Genomic DNA, 22,319 nt, shown 5'->3' with positions numbered 1-22,319 from the left:
TTCCCATCCAAACTATTGACAGATGACAAACTGCAATGGGCCCACAACTGATCCTTGAGGCACGCCACTAGTCAATAAGTGCAGGAGAATGTTGTTGGGGGAAAGATAGATCAGCCATGATTGAATAGTGGAGAAGATGCGATAGGCCAAATGGCCTAATTTGACTCCTATCTTGTGAACATTTCCAATTCAGAGGTTAAGATTTTTCTACTTAAAGTACAGAACTTGTAAATTAACATCTGAAATTTGAGATTTTAATATCTCCATAAAGACTGCAGTCTTTGTACAGAAGGAAAATGGGACAATATTAAAATCCAAGGCTGAAGATCCTGCATTCAATTTTCCCATCCCGTTAACTTTGTTTCAATGAAGACATTAAGTGCAGTAGCATCTCTATCAGAACAATGCCTTCAACTTAGCAAACTTAAGTCATGCACATTTGATTATATGCATGACACAATATAACCAAAAAGCTTAACTTCCTGAATACAAAAGGACCTTAAAGTTCAATGCAGAGGTGTTGTGTAGGCCCAGAGCAATTGAAAGCATTTCCAAAAACACTGAACAGTGAGAAAAGCATGCCAGCGAGAAGCCTGTCAACCCTTTCATAAAGCACAAGGCCATGGAGGTTGGATTTTAATATGTGGGGAAATGTTAAATTAGCAATGAGAGCAGTTCATTCAGCAAAACTGTTAGTTTAAGGAGAATCCTCGAGCTGGGAATAAATTTGTGGCTTGGCGATATTGCTGCTTTGGTTTGAGGAATGGGAGCTGGGCCAACAATTGGTTTTAAACAGGAGTGGAATAGAATGCCCAAGATGCTGGAACTCTAAAATAGTGTCTAAAATAGAATACATTGTGTCCCCCATTGCCACAAAGGGAATACCAATTGATTCATCATAATGAGAGACGGCCTGGTGAAAGATACATTCTTAATGAGTACGACAGATTAACTAGATACAGGTACTTTATTTACAAATATTCAGATTAATAGCATCTGTTTCATCAAATGAAAGGTACAGCAGTTCAAAGTCTTTTTTTTCTGTCACATATAAACAAGATCTACTGTAAGCTGTTCAGGAGTAGTCCAGATCTCATACCACCTAGTAACTCAAGCAAACTTTAGCAAATTTAGAATGAAATACCTTGCAAAATTCCTGCATGTTGAACGCACAGGCCATGGTCCCTGGGCAACACCTCACTAAAGCAAAGGCTTAATATCATAATGAAGACAACAGACTCCTAACCACACAGCCTTTGACAACACTCCCATATATTCCACATAAAGGCTCACATTCTTAAAATTAATAGCAAGACTACGAACAAGGGACAGTGCACAGGTTGACAGATTTCCCAATATATTGCAGATTCCAGTTTGGCCTTCCCACAGCATTTCTGTACAGGATCCCATTTTTCTACGAGTGACGATTTCCCATCTGGTCGTGTCTTTTTTTATGGGTATTGTGAACATTACGCATCATTTCTATCAAAAACTAATAAGCAGTGCAACCCAATTTCGTACATAACTCAAGATGCATATCGTTAATTAGCATTGTAACCACAATTATACCACCCAGGTAAACGTGCTGAACACTGGAAATTTATACTACTTTCATCCCTTAAAATAAAATCAGAATCACCCGACCCCAAAGTATTTAATACAATGAACAATATTTTAAAAATAAAACAAATCTCCTTTAGTCTGCTTTAGGGATGAAATTTGGCTATTCAATTCATGGAGGTCAACTGCACCTAAATGCATTGAATAAAAAGCACACATTCACCCAGTTATTTTTTCCTTGAATGATGCACTGCAATAAATACAGCCAGAAGTGCTGGGACATCTACAGAGAGCATTAGATGGTTGATTGCACAAGGAGGATTATTAATGGTCAAGCTTTTCCCACAGTGCAATGATGGAACCAGAAGACAAAAGATTATGAAACCCAACTAGTGTTAAAAGTACTGCTCATTTGTTTCCTTTAAAATGTGATTATATCCATTCTAGTGCTCTAGGGGCAACATGGTCACTTAGATTGTACTGTACAAACTGGTACTTATTGCCAGTGATCAATTTGTTTCTTCATTAAAATCATGTACATACAGGTGTATTTAAATGTTAGTTCAGTTCTTTCAAATTTTATACATATTTACGTATGTTAATAAATGTAAAGAATAAAATGAAAAAGCACACTAAAGCCTTCTTTTGCATCTTAAGAGGGAAAGATGAGTAATAGGCATTTTTCCCATGCAAAGTTAAGACGAGAGCTGGAATTCAAACCCCACAAGGACAGGTCACTGGGTGGGGAAACACATGAACAGCAATAGGCATACTCGACATGTTGTGGACACCAGAGAGATTGAGCCGGATGTCAGTTCACAGTCAAAGAACCTCAGTAACTTTGAACAGCCTAGACAACAGTGTATGGGTTATTAACTGTACAAGAATCTTTTAATGGATCATGAGGTTATGTCTATAACCTCTGATGGCAAGATGGAATTATACAATTATCAGCATGATATTTATTTAGCTGACAAGCATTGAAATCAGATCACAGATTGAGGGATGATGATGAACTACCACAAGAACAAGTAAGAAAATATTTCAATTCTAAATTCCATGCGGGAGAGGTTTTATTACTCTATTCATTTTCCTTGTAACCTGATAAACATCTACGGTGGTTTAGCGAGGAGCCATTTATCATTGTGTTAAACTGTTGTCACAGCAGTAAAATTTATCTTGTCAGATTATCAGCAGACAAGGAAGCAGCTGGAAATACTGCTTTGACAAAGACACAAGAGTAAGATGTGAGAGAGAGGGGGGTTGAGGTTTGCTGGCTGGACGTCACTAGCAGCCGCAGCCTTCCCTCTGGGGCTGGGGCTCACTGACTAATCGGCCGCCTTGAGGAGCAGACGGCTTGTGCTGTACTCCAGACTCGGCAGCGTTCAGGTCCAGGCTGCCATCCTGAATGTTCTGATAGATTTTCTTGGCTGCCTCCAGGAATGCATCCTCCACATTCTCACCTCTAGGAACAAAGAAAGAGTTTACTGTAACAGTGGCCAAATGAAAAACCCATTCACCGCCCCCCAAAAAACAGGGAAAAACAGTAGCGCAGCAGTAGAGTCGTCTCAACACCAGAGACCCGGGTTCGATCCTGACGAGAGCTGCTGTCTGTTTGCACAGTCTCTGTGACTACATGTGCTCATCTGGTTTTCTCCCTCATCCCAAAGACGTGGAGGTATGTTGGTTCATTTCTTCTGTAAATTGCCCGTGGTGTGCAGGATGTGAAAGTGGGATAACATAGAACTAGTGTGAACAGGTGATCAATGGTCAGTATGAACTTGTTGGGCCAGGGCTTGTTTCCAAGCTGTACAAAAAATCCATACACCTGCTTTTTGCATTTAGTTGGCAAGGCATCACTGACTAAACTTGGGGAACTTGGGGCCAGGTAGATGCTTGCCGATTTAAAAAACAATACAAATACTGCAAGATCTGCCAAGAATAAAATCTACCTGCTTTAGAAAAAAAACTACACTCATCCAGCACCTTTCCAGCGACCGATAAAGCAGCATACTTACGTTTTTGCACTTGCTTCAAGGAATAGCAGACCTGCAATAAAATATTAAAAAGACTTTGTGGCAGGAATTATATCCAAAACAGAAGGAAGTTACAAAACAATGCTCAAAACAATTCAAACATATCCAAGATCCTGCATTAACTAAATTAAGCTCCATTCTGAAACAGCTAACGCTATGCAGGTCTCTCTGGAATTTTACACTTAAGGTACAAGGTAAATCTAATACTACCCGGAGCAGACCAAGTCCAATCAACAGGAAAGTAATGCCTTGGGATGGCAAGTAGGGAGTACAGAGGGTGGGGATTCAAATTGCATTTTGATTTGTGCTACCATTTCCAACAAAACAATACAACAATGATATACAGAATGTAAACCAGCAATAACATGGTGATTTTACTGTCTCCACCCATCACCACATTGAACTATACAACTGTAAATGAATCAATGAAAGCTGTCCACACAAAAAACTACAAAAAAAGTATTTACGCATGACCATATTAGTATTAAACATTGGCTGAAATCTGAATTTAAAGTCTACATAGCAGAAGACACACCCAAGGACAGCACAGAGGTGAATCAGCAAGCTTCAAGTTGCCAAAACCAAAACACCAATGGCAAGGAATTTTAAAAATGTTGAGCGTTTCAAGAATAGATGATAAATTCATAAGAAAATGTTGGTTAAGTAGTAAATGGAGTTCTGGACATCTCATTTTGCAACAGACAGCTTCCAGAGCATATCAATTTGATCTTGGTGAATCTTTGCTGTAATCTATTGTCATTAAGACACTCGAGATGCTAGGACAGATGCCAATAGAATAGACCAAGAGAAGGTTCAACTGAATTTTAAAATCATGTCAATTTGCTTAAAAAAATTCCTTTAGTTTGGAATCAATGATATGGGCTCTTCAAAAGCCAGGGGTTGTTAGAGGAAATGAATGGCTTAGAAAGACCAATGCATTTTAGCTTCTTAAAAAAATTGATAAATATTTAAAGCAAAGATGTTGAAAAGATTCCAGGAAGGAGCTGGCATCTTTCAGAGTACAGCTAAAGCTGTCACTAAATACTCTCTGGCTTGATGCAGTGGAACATTTTAAGAGACTTTCACCTATGGTTATACTGCTCACCATCACAATGCATGATCCGAGCTTAATTACAACCAGATCTTGGATAAGCAATGCCTTGCTGGAGAAGTGCACACATCCAACTTTTATTGCACACCCTCCAATCTTCTGCTGAGCTCTGGTCTGCAATGATCGAGGCTGATGATTCCGTTTTTACAGCCAACTTCACACTTCTTGGAAATATTTCAAGAACATCACATCTTGGAAATAACTGGATATTTTACAGCACACAATAGATAGATTTGTTTGTACAGGAGAATTACAGAAGCCCAAAATCCATTCTTGGAAGCCTTTGTGGTGTCACAATTTCAAGCACAAAGTGGTATTTGAATTCTTCATTTGAAGCTTGGGGCGGGGAGTTGGGGGGGGGTAAGAGGACGAAGCACAAATCACAAACCCGCATCATTTACATACCCCTGATGACTGCATGGACAACATAACTTTTTGCCACTCTCTGACAGAGGGAACACCTAACACAGAAAGGCCAGCAACTCTGAGAAAATGGTGAGATTGTTTTTGGAAGATTCATCCAGGCAGCAAACAATTCTGAAAGTAATTTTCTGAGAGTAATTACAAATAATTTGATATAACCTTCCTTGATCAAACAGCTCATGTTGTTGAGCTAAGCACTGCCCCCCAGTGGTGCAGCAGTAGAGCTGCTGCCTCACAGCACCAGAGACTAGGGTTTGATCCTGACTACATGTGCTGTCTATATGGAGTTTGTACGTTCTCCCCATGACCTACGTGGGCTTTCTCCAGGATCTCCGGGTTCCTCCCATGTAGGCTAATTGGCTTGTTATAATTATAAATTGTCCCGTGTGTATAGGATAGTGTAAGTGTGGGCAGATCGGTGGTCGGCACAGACTCGGTGGGCCGAAAGGCCTGTTCCTGCACTGTATCTCTAAAATAAATTGAAAAGTGCAGCTGCAAACCTACCGTTTTCTTCAGCAAACTGCTTAGCTTCTTCATACGTAACATCTCGTTGAGCTTCAAGATCTGCCTTATTTCCTATAAGAATAATCACCTGTGGGAACAGAAATCAAAAGTCAATACTGCCGAAGTGAAAATAAAAACACTAGATGCTGGAAATCTAAAATAAGTGCACAGAATGCTAGAAATTCTCAGATTAATTCACATCCATGGACAGAAAAACAGTCAACGTTACATATTTATTTTCCCATAGATGTATTTTTGTTTTAAATATCGCTTATCCTGTCAGATTATAAGCAGACAAGGATTCTGTCCAACTCAGTTTCCTTGCTTATTAGATTAATTATCTGACAGCAAATTTGACAACTTTATAATCAATAATCAGTTTGATGCTTTAACCATTTCTAAACTCCCCAGATTATTCAGTGAGTTGTACTTTCACTTCTGCCACATTCTGCACTGTAGAACATTGGCTTAAACATTGGCAGTGGGTTGGGAGCCACCCTGCCACAAAGGGGGCAAGGATGGCACGGTGGCACAGAGGTAGTTGCTGCCTTACTGCGCCAGAGACCTGGGTTCGATCCCAACTATGGGTATTGTCTGTATGGAGTCAGTACGTTCTCCCTGTGATCTGCATGGATTTTCTCCGGGTGCTCCAGTTTCGTCCCACATTCGAAAGACATACAGGTTTGTAGATAAATTGGCTTGATAAAATTGGAAAATGTCCTAGTGTGTAGGCTGGTGTTAAGTGTGCGGGGATCGCTGGTCGGCACTGACTCTGTGGGCCAAAGGGTACTGACATGGATAGAAAATTGGTTGACAGACAGAAAGCAAAGAGTGGGGATAAATGGGTCCCTTTCGGAATGGCAGGCAGTGACCAGTGGGGTACCGCAAGGTTCGGTGCTGGGACCCCAGCTATTTACGATATACATTAATGACTTAGACGAAGGGATTAAAAGTACCATTAGCAAATTTGCAGATGATACTAAGCTAGGGGGTAGTGTGAATTGTGAGGAAGATGCAATAAGGCTGCAGGGTGACTTGGACAGGTTGTGTGAGTGGGCGGATACATGGCAGATGCAGTTTAATGTAGATAAGTGTGAGGTTATTCACTTTGGAAGTAAGAATAGAAAGGCAGATTATTATCTGAATGGTGTCAAGTTAGGAGGAGGGGGAGTTCAACGAGATCTGGGTGTCCTAGTGCATCAGTCAATGAAAGGAAGCATGCAGGTACAGCAGGCAGTGAAGAAAGCCAATGGAATGTTGGCCTTCATAACAAGAGTTGAGTATAGGAGCAAAGAGGTCCTTCTACAGTTGTACCGGGTCCTGGTGAGACCGCACCTGGAGTACTGTGTGCAGTTTTGGTCTCCAAATTTGAGGAAGGATATTCTTGCTATGGAGGGCGTGCAGCGTAGGTTCACTAGGTTCATTCCCGGAATGGCGGGACTGTCGTATGTTGAAAGGCTGGAGCGATTGGGCTTGTATACACTGGAATTTAGAAGGATGAGGGGGGATCTTATTGAAACATATAAGATAATTAGGGGATTGGACACATTAGAGGCAGGAAACATGTTCCCAATGTTGGGGGAGTCCAGAACAAGGGGCCACAGTTTAAGAATAAGGGGTAGGCCATTTAGAACGGAGATGAGGAAGAACTTTTTCAGTCAGAGAGTGGTGAAGGTGTGGAATTCTCTGCCTCACAAGGCAGTGGAGGCCAGTTCGTTGGATGCTTTCAAGAGAGCTGGATAGAGCTCTTAAGGATAGCGGAGTGAGGGGGTATGGGGAGAAGGCAGGAACGGGGTACTGATTGAGAGTGATCAGCCATGATCGCATTGAATGGCGGTGCTGGCTCGAAGGGCTGAATGGCCTACCCCTGCACCTATTGTCTATTGTCTATTGAAAATGTCATGTTACAGCTATACAAGACATTGGTGAGACACAACACCTGGAATAGTACGTGCAGTTCCAATCGTCTAGTTATGGGAAGAATGTCAAGTTAGAAAGGATGCAGAAAAAAGACTTAGGAATGCGACCAGGATTGGAAGACTTGGGTTAGAAAGGCAAACTAGATAGGCTGGTGGCTTTTCTTGCTCTGGGGAGAGGTCGAGGAGTGATCTTACAGCTGCACAATAACATCCCAACAAAATCACAAGTCATTGACACTGAATGGTCATTTTATTCCCCAGGATAGAGTCTAAAACTAAACAGCATTGAAATTTAAGGAGAGAGGAGAAAGATTTAAAGAATGCCAGAAGGACAATTTTCTCCAGAGAGGGCAGCAAGTATATGGAAGGAGCTGGCAGAAGTGGTCAAAGGTGGGCACAATTATAGCATTCAGAAAACATTTAGACAGGTACATGGATGAGAGGTTTACAAGTTCAAGGGCAAATTAAGGCACTGCTTCGGGAGACAACTTGAACATTAAGGACTAGTTGGGCCAAAAGGCTGCTTGTGTGCAAAATGGCCATGACAGTTGCAGTACAAGATCTTCTTTCTGGTGGAAATTGTTATTTCTTAATCAAACTGGATCAATTCAGTCCATTTCAACATTTGTCTTTCAGATCAGAAGATAATGGGCAAATTGCACCTCACCAACTTGTAGATCATGCTCCTCCTAAATTAGCTAAATCATCCTGCAGTCAACAGAGGTTGCATTGAAAAGGTGCAGCTTTCAGACAATAGAATACAAATACTCCCCAAAACACAAGCAGGCAGAGTGCAGTGAAGTAATTCAAAACCATCATTGTTTCTAATAAAACACTTACAGTATTTGGATTAGTCAAGTTTCTTGCATCTGTAAGCCAACTACTAAGATGGTTGTAAGTACTTCGCCTGGAAAAAATAATACATCAAATGTATTCAAATTCATCTTTCAAAAATATATTTCCAATGCACCTGTTGTGAAAGCACAAATCTAATAACTACAAGGCTTATGACCAAACATTGCCACATGCGCATATTGCCTGTAGCTGTCAACCTCATACAGGAGAGAAGGAAGGATACGACCCATGGCTTGTATTGCTTTCAACACATCCTGAAGCACAGCAAAAGGTCTTAAACCAAAATATTGCCTACATTAGCACTCTTGCTTTTCTGTACTAATTTTAATTACATTGCCATAGTCTTCAATATGTAAACAGCTTTTTATAAATTACTTGTTCCCAAGTAAGGCTTGCAAGACAGGGCAGAGAAACAGTGCAATAGATCACAGTACTGCTGCAAGATAAAACCACCTAAAAACTCCGGTTCACAAGCCAGAAATTGTGGCAAGAACTCACATTAAAAGTCAAGTAAAGTTAAGTCAATTTTATTTATATAGCACATTTAAAAACAACCCACGTTGACCAAAGTGCTGTACATCTGATTAGGTGCTAAGGAAAAAATGAAGCACACAAACATAACAGCACATACAAAACAGTTCACAGCGCCTCCTCAATGGGCCTCAAACGCTAGGGAGTAGAAATAGGTTTTGAGCTTGGACTTAGAGTCGATGGAGGGGGCAGTTCTGATGGGGAGAGGGATGCTGTTCCACAGTCTAGGAGCTGCAACCGCAAAAGCGCGGTCACCCCTGAGCTTATGCCTAGACCGCGGGATAGTGAGTAGCCCCAAGTCGGCCGACCTGAGGGACCTGGAGTTAGAGAGGTGGATTAGAAGATTTTTGATGTAGGGGGGGGAATGTCCATTTAGGGCTTTATATGTGAATAGGAAGAGCTTGAAGTTGATTCTGTACCGTACAGGGAGCCAGTGGAGAGGCCAGAATCGGCGTGATGTGGTCCCTTTTACGGGTACCCGTCAGGAGTCTCGCTGCGGCGTTTTGGACCAGTTGCAGGCGGGACAGGGAAGATTGGCTGATCCCAGTGTATAGGGAGTTGCAGTAGTCTAGGCGGGAGGAAATGAAAGCGTGAATGATTTTTTCAGTGTCGTCGAATTGGAGGAAAGGTTTGATTTAGCTATGGTACGAAGTTGGAAGAAGCTGGCTTTTACCACAGCGTTGACTTGCTTGTCAAACTTTAATGCAGAGTCAAATATCACGCCGAGGTTTTTGACATGCGGTTTGACTAGGCAGTATAGGCTTCCAAGACTGCCTGTTATCGATTTGATGGAGTCAGGGGGGGTTGAATAGGATGACCTCAGACTTGCTCTCATTTAATTGGAGGAAGTTCTGTGCCTTCCAACATTTTATGTCCTCAAGGCAGTGTAAGAGGCTGTTTAAAGGCTGTTTAAAGGATTGAGTTCCAATGTGAAGTCAGCCCCTGATCCAAGGCTTTCAAGTGAGTGGCAATTTTTGATGAAGCAAAAAGATGGCAACAGTGGGCATAGCTGTGTGCAATTACCTGGTGATATCGTAGACCATGAGTGCTCCAGCAGCACCTCTGTAGTAGCTCCGTGTGACAGCTCGAAACCGCTCCTGCCCAGCTGTGTCCCAGATCTGAAGTTTGATCTTCTGACCACTAACTTCAATTATTCTGGTTCCAAATTCGACTCCAATTGTATGCGGGCAATCAGCCATAACTTTGGAATAAAACATTTAAAGTTACAGGCAACATGCCAAAATTATTCTGGAAACTTCATGAAGCATTTGTACAAAATGACAACCTGTTCATATTTACAGCTCTTACCTGATTTTTTGTTTTTTGTGCATTATATGAGGAAACACATTTGATATTTTCATGAAAGCAAATTGCCCCAGACTTCCTCAGATATGAGCAGCTGCACACGACAAATTTTCCTATTTACAATATGATTGCCCATCGTACCCATTTTGGGAAAACTGGCCAGGGACAAAATACACAGCAATGTGAAAAATCACATGCTTGCAACTCTCACTACTTGGCTCATAAAGCACTTTAGATCAGGAATTGGGTAATCACAACTAATGCTGTTGAGCTTGATTCAGCAGCCAGAGATAAATCAGGCAAGAGTTGAAGTCTGTGACAGTTGAACAAAAAGCAGGAAATTCAAAGTAATGAAATGCATTTGATGCATCCTATACTTTGATGCAACTGGCTGTTTGTTCAGAGCCATAGTTAAGATGGCTTTAAGCAGAAATACCATGCCAAGTTCATTTTCCTTCGCAGCTCGTAATTTAATCAGGAATAACCCTCAGCTATTGTGCCACAAGGGCAACTTGGATACAATGTATTTCTCACTGTAGTTGGTGATCAGGCAGGGCGACTTTGTTCCAACAAGAGCCACTGTCGCACATGGTATTCTTGGTTACCCCTTCAAATACTGGATCGAGTCTGCTTAGCTGCTGAGATCAGATAAGATCAATAGAGAGTAAAGACCATGGGTTGGTATCTAGCCCCTCAAGCCTGCTGCAATTCAATTATCAGACAATCTCCCACCACAGCACCAACATGGGTCCCATAATTGGGCTCCATATCTGAAGGATGTGCTGGCGTTGGAGGGTGGAGAGGAGGTTTACAAGAATGATCCCAGGAACAATTGGGTTAACATATGATGAGTGAGGACACTGGGCCTGTACTCAGAGTTTAGAAGGATGAGGAACCTCATTGAAAGTTACCAAATACTGAAAGATCTGCATAGAAGGAATGCAGGGATGATGTTTCCACTAGTGGGATAGTCTAGGACCAGCAATCATACTCTCAGAAAAAGGTCATACCTTTAGAAAGAAGATGAGGAAGAATTTTGTTAATTAGAGGGTGGTGAATCTCTGGAATTCATAGCCACAGAAGGCTGCGGAGGCCAAGTCAATGGATTTATTTTTTTAAAGGCAGCGATGGACACATGACTGATTAGCACAGGTATCAGGGGTTACGGGGAGAAGGCAGGAGAATGTCTCCCCCCCCCCTCAAGAAACAGCCATCTTATCAAGCCTTTTAAGAATTTTGCAAGCTTCACTGAGATCTCACCATTTTTTCAACTCTGGACAGTCCAATCTCAGTTAACTAACTGCCTCTTCTTACAGCAACATCCAGAAGGGACCTTGTCAATCTTCTCCGTACTCCTCTTAGGCAAGGAGAGGAAAGCTACACATACTCCTGGTATGATATTATAGCATCAAATACAGTATATTTTCATTGCTCCCATTTTCTATCACCATATAATAACTGATATACAATTTGATCTGTTAATCTTCCCTGTACTGATATGTACATTCAGTAACATGTACATTTACACATTGGTCCATTTGACCATCAACATAATCCAATTTCTCACCATGGTCAAATATTCTGATTTTCAGTTATGTACCTCAGAAGAAAGACGCCCCCCACATTTATTTGATCTGTCAAGCTTGTGCCTACTCATCCACTTTTTCCATTTCCACTTCACTGCCTAGTTTTAGTACAGTCAACAAACTCATTCAAAACCAATTATTAGCTGAGGAAATTAAAGGTCCTATAGATGGTGAAAAGGTGGCGTCCAAGCACCAAGCCCAACAGTCCCAGCTCATCATGGGCTCCCTCCCCAGGACAATCTGGTCATTCCCAGTCTGTTGACTGATGATCAATTCCCAAACCTCTCCAATATACGACCTAATTGCATGTGCTTTAACCTTGTGAACAAACTTCCTGTGCAGCTCCTTATTACATACATTCCCTGAATGCTAATGCATTACTTCTACTGGTCCAACCCCTCATTATTTATTCTGGAAACATTAGAAACACCCAAAGCAACTTTGCCAACCATGATTTTCCTTGCACAAATGCAGTGACTCTGCAGAATGCTGTTTTGACGGTTTTCAAAAATATTGCATTGCGGATAGACATTTTTCGTACCACTGACACTAGGCTAACAAGTCTGCAGTTCCCCATTTATTCAATGCCTTCTTTCTTCTACAATGGGGTCACATTTGCTGCCCTCCAATCCACAACAACTATTTCAGAAGCTAGAGCTCTGGAAATGTGAACCAGAGCCACCATCTCCAAAGCCACCCCTTCACATCTCTTGGATGTGAACATTAGATACTTTGCATTTATCAGCTTTTAGACATCAAATGTGTAAAATGGCACCTCCAAACATCAGCAAGCTAAAAAAAGTGTAGACTTCTAAAACCTTGATTTTAACAATTTAGAAATTGATTACAATAGGAAAAAAAAAATCATTTTGAGTATGTTAACATAGAAAATATGTTTATTGGACTTCCCCAACATCGGGAACATTTTTCCTGCATCTACAATGTCCAATTATCTAAGAATTTTATGTTTCTATAAGATCCCCTCTCATTCTTCTAAATTCCAGCTAATGCAAGCCCAGTCGACCTATGCTTTCATCATACGTCAGTCCCGCCATCCCAGAAATTAACCTGGTGAACTTACGCTGCATACCCTCAATAGCAATAATGTCCTTCCTCAAATTAGGAGACCAAAATTGCACACAATACTCCAGATGTGGTCTCACCAGGGCCCTGTACAACTGCAGTAGGACCTCCTTGCTCCTAAACTCAAATCCTCTCGCAATGAAGGCCAACAGGCCATTAGCTTTTTTCACTGCCTACTGTACCTAAATGGTTACATTCAGTAACTGATGCACAAGCATACCCAGGTCTCATTGCACCTCCCCTTCTCCTAATCTGACACCATTCAGATAATAATCTGCCTTCCTGTTCTTGCCACCAAAGTGGATAACCTCACATTTATTCACATTTTCCTCCATCTGCCATGCTTCTGCCCACTCACCCAACCTATCCAAGTCACCCTACAGCCTCATAGCATCCTCATCGCAGGTCACACTGCCATCCAGCTTTGTGTCATCCGCAAACTTAGAGATGTTCCACAAACAATATCCTTGCATAGGTCCCCTGGCAGTTTAGATGATGGAGGATGAAGTGCAGGCCTAGGTTGACTGCGTCATTCTGCGTTGACCGATCTATTGGCCCAGTATACAAACTGCAGGGGGTCCAGCAGGGGGTCTGTGATATTTTTCAGGTGGGCCAGCACAAGTCTTAAGGGTTTTCATGTTTACAGAGGTCAGTGCGACAGGCCTGTAGTCATTAAGACCAGTAATCCTTGGCTTTTTGGGTATAGGAACACTAGTGGAGACTTTGAAGCAGGCTGGGACAGTGCCGGTTTTGCAGGGACTGATGTCTGTGTAGACTGGTGCCAGTTGTTCAGCACAGAGCTTGAGGGTAGAGGGGGAAACATTGTCCGGTCCTGGAGATTTCCAGCTTTTCTGTCTCCCAAATAGCTTTCCCACCTCCTCAATTTCTATTGTTAGTGATGGAGAAGTGTCTACATGCATGTTGGGCAGCAAGGAAGGGGGGGTGGGGGTTAGTGGAGGAAGGCCCAGTCTATGCAGACTAGAGTCAAGCTGCAAGTATGTTTGACATGGTGATTGGGAAGGAGTGGGTAGTGGAGGAGGGCCCAGTCTTTGCAGACTGGAGTCAGGCTGTAAGTGGATGTGAAGTGGTGATTGGGAAGGAGTGGGTAGTGGAGGAGGGCCCAGTCTTTGCAGGCTAGTCAGGCTGTAAGTGGGTGTGAAGTGGTGATTGGGGAGGAGTGGGTGGGGAAGGGTCCAGCCTTGCAGACTGGAGTCAGGCTGTAAGTAGGTGTGAAGTGGTGATTCAGGAGGAATGGGTATGCCTGTCAAACCTGCAGTAGAACTCGCTCAGGTCGTTGGCCAACTGACGATTGTCCAAGGAGTTTTCCTCGTGGCTGGTGATTTCTTGCAAGCCCTTCCACACTTAAGCTGAGTCAGTAGCTGAGAACTTGCGCCTCAACTTCTCAGAGTACCTTTCCCTGGCAGCTCTAATTCCTCTTCTCATCTTGTACTTGGCCTGCCTGTAGAGATCTGCATCCTCATCTTTAGACTGGCGGAGCTGTCCGAGTTCTGCTGTTAACCAAGGCTTGTCGTTGTTGAACCTGATCCGGGTCCTAGTGGGAATGCAACTGTCCTCACAAAAGCTGACATATGATGTCACGGTGTCTGTATATTAATCGAGGCTTGTGGTTGCTTCCCTGAACACATTCCAGATCAGTGCCGTCAAAGCAGGACTGTAGGTTTTCAATGCCCTTGCTTGTCCACTTTTTCATTGTTCTGACCACAGGCTTAGCAGATTTTAGTTTCTGCCTGAAGGTTGGAAAAAGGTGAACTAAACAATGATCAGAGAGTCCCAGAGCTGCATGGGGAACAGAGCGATATGCGTTCTTGGTTGTAGTATAACAATGATCGAGTGTTCACTCCCCTCTGGTAACAAGATGTCTGTATTTTGGAAGTTCTCGGCTGCGGTTAGCCTTGTTAAAGTCCTCCAAAACAATGACCATGGAGTCCAGGAAATCATTCTTTACTCTCATTACTCGCAACAGTGAGTTGAGTTTGCGCCTCACGTATGCAGGCTGGGGGGAGAGGATTATAAATTCACATGTCTCTGACTGTAAGGGACCTACATTTCTCTTCACTAATCTTTTCCTTTTTACATACCTAAAGAAATTTTTACAGTCAGTTTTTATATTCCCCGCAAGCTTTCTTTCATGCTTTCCCCCCCCCCTCTTAATTAACCCCTTTGTCCTCCTCGGTTGAGTTCTAAATTTCTCCCCAGTCCTCTGGTTTGCCACTTCATCTGGCCAATTTATATGCCTTTTCCTTGGATTTAACATTATCCTCGACTTCCCTCGTCAGCCACAGTTGACCCGCCTTCCCCGTTTTATTTTTTCACCAAACAGGGATGAACAATTTCTGGAGTTCATCCATGTGGTGTTTAAATCTTTGCCATTGCATCTCCACTGTCAACCCTTTAAGTATAATGTCCCAGTCTATCTGAGCCAATTCCCGTCTCATACCTTCAAAGTCTCCTTTATTCAAGTTCAGGACCCGAGTCTCTGAATTAACCGTCCTAATTTAGAATTCCACCATATTACGGTCACTGTTGCTCAAGGGGCCTTGCACAACAAGATCGCTAACTAATCCTTCCTCATTACACAATACCGAGTCTAGGATGGCCTAGAACAAATTCAACCACCTTTCCTTTATTACTTATTGATCCTTTTTTAGTTTTAACTTATGCAGCTTGAGGAAAAAGCAAATCATAACGCCCAATATCCTTCAGCTCGACTGCAATATTTTTTAAACAATCCTGATTCTGCTCATTTGCTGCTCAAAATGGAAATAAAGCCAATTGTCATCAAGTTCTAAATACAAGGTCAAACACTTAAGGCTAATAAGCAATGCCACCAAATCATTCTTTGTTAAGATGGAGCATGCTGCCTTTGGAAGAGGGGGCCTGGGAGGAGGGGGCCTTGGGAGAGGAAAGGGGATGAGACCCAGTCTGAAGAAGGGCCTCGACTCAAAACGTCACCCATTCCTTCTTTCCGAGATGCTGCCTGACCTGCTGAGTTACTCCAGCATTTTGTGAATACATTCGATTTGTACCAGCATCTGCAGTTATTTTTTTACACTATATATATATATATATATACACAAGATCTGAGCTTCGTATAATAATATACAGAGTAGTATATAGAGATATACTAGACCAAGCAGACCCATTGGGCCCATTCCTCGTAGAGGGGGAAGAGGGAAGGGTGTCAGTGAGTGAGCCCTGGAACGAAAGCCTCTCCTGTATTGGTGTAGCACCCTCAACCCCCCACTCAATTAACCCCCCTCCTCCCCCCACCAACCCACTCCATCCCCCTATGCACCCCCACTTGCACCTCCCCTGCCCCCACCACCACTCCCCCCAGCCCTGCCTCCACCCCCCTTCCCCCCTCCCCACACTTATTCCCCAACCCCCCACTCTCCTCCCTACCCCACTCTCCTCCCACCCCCACTCTTCCCTCCTCCCTACCCCACCCTGCTCCCCTCCCCAGCCCTACTATCCCTCTCCACCACCCCCCACTCTCTTCCCCCCACCACCACCCTCTCCCCCCACTGTCCTCCTTCCCTCCTCCCCATCCCCATCATTCCCTCCTCCCCACCCCAGCCTGCCTACTCCCCAGCCTGCCTACTCCCCAGCCCCTCCCCCCCACCCCCTCCTCCCCCCACCCTACCCCTCCCCCTCACTCTCTCCTACCCCACCCTCACTCTCTCCCCCACCCCCACTCTCCCCCACCCCCACTCTCCCCCAACCCACCTTTCCCCACCACCCCCTCTTTCCCCCTCTCCCCTCCTACCCCCGCCCCCCACGCTCACTCCCCTCCGCGGACCCTTTGGCAGTGAAAGCCACTTACCAAGCGTGCACGGAGGAGGGAGCTCCGGAGTGCAGCGGCAGCGGCTGTGGCCTGGCCGAGCCGGGTTTACGAGGATGGCTGAACGATGGCTGTGGTGGGAAGCGGATAGCGCAGCAGGGCGGCGGGAACTGCGACTACTGCGGGTGGTGGGACTACTCGAGGCAGATAGCACGGCAGGGCCGTGGGAGGTGGGACTACTCGAGGCAGGCGGCAGCGGGAGGCGCGCACAAGATGGCGGAGGAGGAGAGTGGCCGCCATCTTTCTGAAGTCGCGACGGGGCCGTCGGTGGAAGCGGCCCTCGTCGACGATGCCATCGGTGGAAGCGGCCGCTGGAGGAGAAGAAGCTGCCCACTTGGGCTTCTGTTGCAGTAATGGGAGCGACGACTCAAGGACGCTTCTGTTGCGGGCGGGAGCGGCGACTCAAGGACGCCGTGGGTTGAAGGGACGGAAGGGAAGGGAAGGATGAGTGGACTGTCAGTGCGACCATCTCCCTCCTCCTCGGTGTGTGTCCCGGGTGTGGGAGAGTGGGGAGAGGGGAGAAGGAGCAACTGACAGCGGACGGACGGTCCCGCTAAAGGCGTCTATCTTGTTCAGGCGAGTGAGGAGAGAGGTCGTGCGTGTCCCATAGTAACGTCACACGCAGAGCACTTTGAAAAATTTGGTTAGAAATGAAATTAGAAATTAAATTTTGAGACTTTAAAATCTCTCTAACTGAAAATATATAAGACCAATTTAAATAAAACTTGTTTTAAACAGTCGGCAGACTAGTGGTGATTAAGGTGGTGCTAAAATTGTGGCGCTATGGTTTACCGTTTTGGCTGTAGGTGCACATGTCCACAACCAAATCTCAAATTTCAAAATTTCAGAGATATATATATGTATATACACACACACACATGATCTGAGTTTTAGTATATAGATAGATATAGATGAGTACTATTGATTAAACCTCCCATTTCCTAGCATGTCTTAGCACAGTGGTGTCCAAACTTTTTTCAAAGAGGGCCAGATTTGATAATGTGAAAATACCCAAGGGCCAATGGCTCCCCACCCCCGAACCTTTAACTAATGCGCTTCCCCCCCCGAACCTTTAACTAATGCGCTCCCCCCCCCCCCCCCGGACCTTTAACTAATGCGCTCCCCCGGACCTTTAATTAATGCGCTCCCCCCCCCCCGGACCTTTCTTTAACTAATGCGCTCCCCCCTCCCCCCGGACCTTTAACTAATGCCCCCCCCCACCGGACCTCGCATCTGACAATCCGCAGATCGAGCAGCGCAGACTGCCGGGAGATGTAGTCGCCGTCGCCTCTCCCGCTGGGGGGGGGGTCGCCTCTCCCGCTGGGGGTGGGGGGGGGGGTATGCGGCACCCGCCCGACTGACGGGAGCGCCTGCCAATGAGCGTGAGGGGCGAGGAGAGCTCAGCTGCTGCTCTCCCGTCCCCCCGCACGCCCTCAACCCTGCCGCCGGGAAGTGTAGTCGCCGTCGCCTCTCCCGCTCGGGGCGGGGGGGGGGGGGGGGGGTGGGGGGGGGGGGGAGGTCGGGCAGCGCTGACCGCCGGGAGGTGTAGTCGCCCTCTCCCCTCACCCCCTCCCCCTACCTTCATTCTGTTAGACAGTGCTAGCGGGCCATAAATAATAAATTTTAAGACGGAAGCTGTGGGCCGTATAAAATCTGACCTCGGGCCGCGATTGGCCCCCGGGACGGACTTTGGACATGTTTGTCTTAGCAGATGCTAGAAAAATGGAAGCAAATTAGATTACAGTTGTAGTGAAACTATAAAATCCAAGCACTGGAAATAAACTGCTGCTGTGTGGACATAATGGGCTGAGGGTACCGATCGGATAAGAAAACTCCAAAGGCATCTGTAGCTGAAAGAGTATTAGCACCCTGGCTTTAAATTTAATTAGGTCCCAAAACGAGGAACATTTTTTCACCATTTGATTATACAAGATTATTCAAAATTAACAAAAGCTTAACTTAAAAAATATTGATCTAAAATTTGTCACAAGTTACTAGCATATCGATTCTGTCTTGCAGCATCGACTGATATATTGCAAAACCTATTGTGCAGGTGATGCCCATTTGACCGAAGAGTGCCAATGAGACAAATTTCCATCTGTGAGTAGATGATGACACAGCAACCAGGGACTAGGGTTACTCCCGACCTTGGGTGCTGCATAGAGTTTGCACATATTTCATGTCACATGGTAGCCCTCCCCACATCCCACGGTCGTGTTAATATGCTAACCGACCACTGATTACTCTGGCCAGTGGCTTAAGACTATGCAGGACTGCTGAACTCGTGGAGAGCTACGGGGATGGGATTGATGGCATTGTTCTGCTGAAAGTCAGCATAGACTCAATGGCCTCCTTTTTGTCACATTTAACTTTCAACTCGCAGTAATTGTTAAACAAGATTATATGCGCAAACTCTGGACAAGCTGGAATTCACCTGCAAGTTGAGCTCCGTGCAAAGCCAAGTGACGAGTAGGCAAAAAATCAGATTTAAAACAGACAGAACTTCCAGAAGTTCTTCATATCATTTTTGAAACCGATAGATTTCCAATTCAATAGAGATTCAGCAGTTCAATTACCAGGGATTAGTACGACAGGGTGGAAGAACACACTCAACAACTGATGAGTACACAAGATCAAAATGTGCAATTAAATCGTAGCATTAATAAAAAGTGTCTTCATTGCACAGGTTAAGCAAGCACACCTTAAACACGTTTATTAGTTTTCTCATTTTGTTAAAATAGGAATTACTCTCTCTCTCCCCCCTCGCAGTTATGTACATAAAGGGACTTGAAATAAAGCAGCCTTTTTATGTAAACTTCCCACTGATAGCTTCATGTTCCAAATGTGATGTTACTTTCACTTTCAAGGCTAATTTCTGTTCTTCACTATACAAGTTGGGAAACAGAAGCACTGAACTATGTTTTAGTTCAGACTCAAATTCAGAATCTATAGTTCACTCATGAAAATAGATTTTTACTTACATTTCTTTTCTGTAAATTGATGAAGCAAGCACGACTTTCCTACACCCATGTCTCCTATTGTAAAAATAAACTTTCAGGTCAGTCATAAAAAAGATTAAATTCAACAAATAAAAATTGCATGTTTAACTACCTCTGTTCACCTCCCTTTGTTCCATAACAAAATATATTTTCTGGTGATCCCATTTTCCTAATTCGTCTGCTTATATATTGCTTCAAAAGAAATGTAGTATCTCTGGTGCTGCAAGACCATACCTGATTTCAGTAGAGGTTTCACACAATACATTTAAAGTCTAAGATGTTAACACAAAATTTGGTGCTAAATTTGCACATAGGTTTCCTTTTCAAAAAAGAATCCTGTGCCAATCTGGTTAATATGCATTTCCTGTTTGCTGTAGCATTATTTGACCACAATGCCACGTTATATTGACGTTTTTTTATCAGGGTGGATTTACATGTTCCAAAATAAAATCATCAAATATTTATCCTTTTCAAAAGGCTCCCATGGGTGGGCGTTTTAATTAGCAGAGAGTATGGGATCAAAAGTTTAAAAGATGCTACATAATGGGATCATCATCTCATTTTAAAGGATGTTCAAATACAGCTTTAGAAACTAGGAAGCAAACAATGAAGCAGCTCTGAAGCCAATATAAAATTCAAGATGGTTATGGTTCGTGTTGTAAACTTATTTTAATTTTCTGCAAAATAAAGTACCAAAATTCAGATCCAGAATTTAATTGCTGGGATAATATAACTCTGAATAACAACATTTTAAAGGAGTGTAACAAGGAACTGCAGATGCAGGTTTATACCAAAGATACATACAAAGTGCTGGAGTAACTCAGTGAGTCAGGCAGCATCTCTGGAGAACATGGATTGGTGATGTTTCAGTTTGGAAAGGAAAGTGATGCACTTGGCCAAACAAGGTCAATTATTAAGTCCAAGTTACTCTCACATAATTAGCATCCTGAATCATAACTAGCAACCGATCCACAATTTTTCCTCCTTACCTCAAACCTCCTGAAATTTCTTATTCACTCACCTAATAATTTTACAGTTTAAAAATAAATTGAAACCTTGGATATTATCTTCTGATATTAGTATGAAGTGCTTGAAGTGGACATTACAGCTTAGATATTAAGTACCATCATGGCATTTAGCGATTTTAATCTCCCACACAGTATTATTTGTACAGAAGTCAAAATCTACTAATTCAGCTAATCAATTATTCTTTGTACTGACGTGTTGAGCACAGCATTGAAGTACGGAATATGAAAAAAAGTAACAGTAAAATTCTTTAAAAAGAAACACTTGGATTACACATTACTCTCTAGTAAAAGGTTTAGGTTTGTTATTGTCTATCTACTCGATATCACACACACACTTCAAACTGGATTGTGCAATGGGGAAGATACAGAATGCGGAATTTAGTTCTCAGCATTGTAGTGCATCAGTTCCTTAGACAAAGTCCAATGTCCTCAAAGAGGTAGAGGTGAATCAAATAGTACCCTAGTTTATGGAAAGACCATTCAGAAGCTTGACAACAGAAGTGGTGGAGCTATTTCAGAGTCTGGAGGTGCACACCAAAAACAACTCTAAATGGAATGGTACAGAAATAAGAGGTACATACTTGCACTGCCTCCATTTCAATAATCAGAACCAGAAACCTTAATTGCTGAAAAAGACATTCCCTGTAAAATAATTATGCCGAGCCCTCTATTAATTCAAGTGAAGAACAATACAAAGGAAATCCAGACGTCATTATTAACCCAGGTGATCAACACAACTACATTCAAAAACTTGAATTTGCATCAAATATTCAGATTTGTGCACAATTTCTTCCCAAAATCATTAAGTTGACTCAAACTAATTATATGGGATCTGTTGCAGCCACTTCCCATCATATTACAAATCAATGTGGTTGACATTGTCAAGTTCTAACATCGACATTACATGCATCACACAAGTGTCGACATTACATACATCACACAATCCCAGAAAAGACAAATGGAAAATAACTAATAGGTTACCTAATAACTAATAAGTTAACTTGTTTTACGTTATTGTTGATGAATGAAAAGGGGAGGGACATTAGGCTGGGGCTAGAAGGGAAAAATAATTACCCACTCCAATTTATTAAAGGCATAAATATCACCAGCAATTTATCCTGGACCAGCCATATCAAAGCAATGGCCAAGAAGGCATACCCGCATCTCTACTTCCTTAGAAGGATTAGGTTCGGCATGTCCCCACAACCCTCACCAACATCTAGAGAAGCACCGTAGAAAACATTTCATCAGGATGCACGATGGCATGGTTTGTAAATAGCTCCAGCCAAGAAATTGCATACAGTTGTGGACAACGCACAGACCATCATGCAAACGAACCTCCCTTCCATTGATTCCATCTGCACTTCACACTGTCTCGGCAAAATCAAAGACCAGCCTCACACCGGCCATTCCCGCTTGTCCCCTCTCATCAGGCAAGAGGAACACAAGTTCGAAAACGTATACCACCAGATTCAGGGACAGTTTCTTCCCAGCTGTTATAAGAACAGTCTTAACCT

General features: G+C 43.4%; 1 protein-coding gene across 2 annotated transcripts in view; it reads right to left on the bottom strand.

Annotated features, from left to right (window-relative positions):
- Positions 1 to 327: 327 nt before the first annotated feature.
- LOC144608214 (ras-related protein Rab-14) overlaps positions 328 to 22,319 on the bottom strand; it is a 37,031-nt gene continuing 15,039 nt past the window's right edge. The window contains exons 4-9 of one of the 2 annotated variants that reach the window (XM_078425773.1): positions 19,757 to 19,810; positions 9,963 to 10,140; positions 8,394 to 8,460; positions 5,635 to 5,722; positions 3,579 to 3,609; positions 328 to 3,025 (exon numbers count right to left, since the gene is read on the bottom strand). In XM_078425773.1, coding sequence (XP_078281899.1) covers positions 2,848 to 3,025; positions 3,579 to 3,609; positions 5,635 to 5,722; positions 8,394 to 8,460; positions 9,963 to 10,140; positions 19,757 to 19,810 — 596 coding nt within the window. In that variant the 3' untranslated portion in view covers positions 328 to 2,847. The remainder of the gene's footprint in view (positions 3,026 to 3,578; positions 3,610 to 5,634; positions 5,723 to 8,393; positions 8,461 to 9,962; positions 10,141 to 19,756; positions 19,811 to 22,319) is intronic. The other variant, XM_078425772.1, reaches the window with a different exon arrangement.

Source organism: Rhinoraja longicauda, chromosome 31, assembly GCF_053455715.1.
Source record: "Rhinoraja longicauda isolate Sanriku21f chromosome 31, sRhiLon1.1, whole genome shotgun sequence".
Classification (NCBI taxonomy): domain Eukaryota; kingdom Metazoa; phylum Chordata; class Chondrichthyes; order Rajiformes; family Arhynchobatidae; genus Rhinoraja; species Rhinoraja longicauda.
Note: the sequence above shows the minus strand (reverse complement) of the source record. Positions and strands in the feature narration are given on the sequence as shown.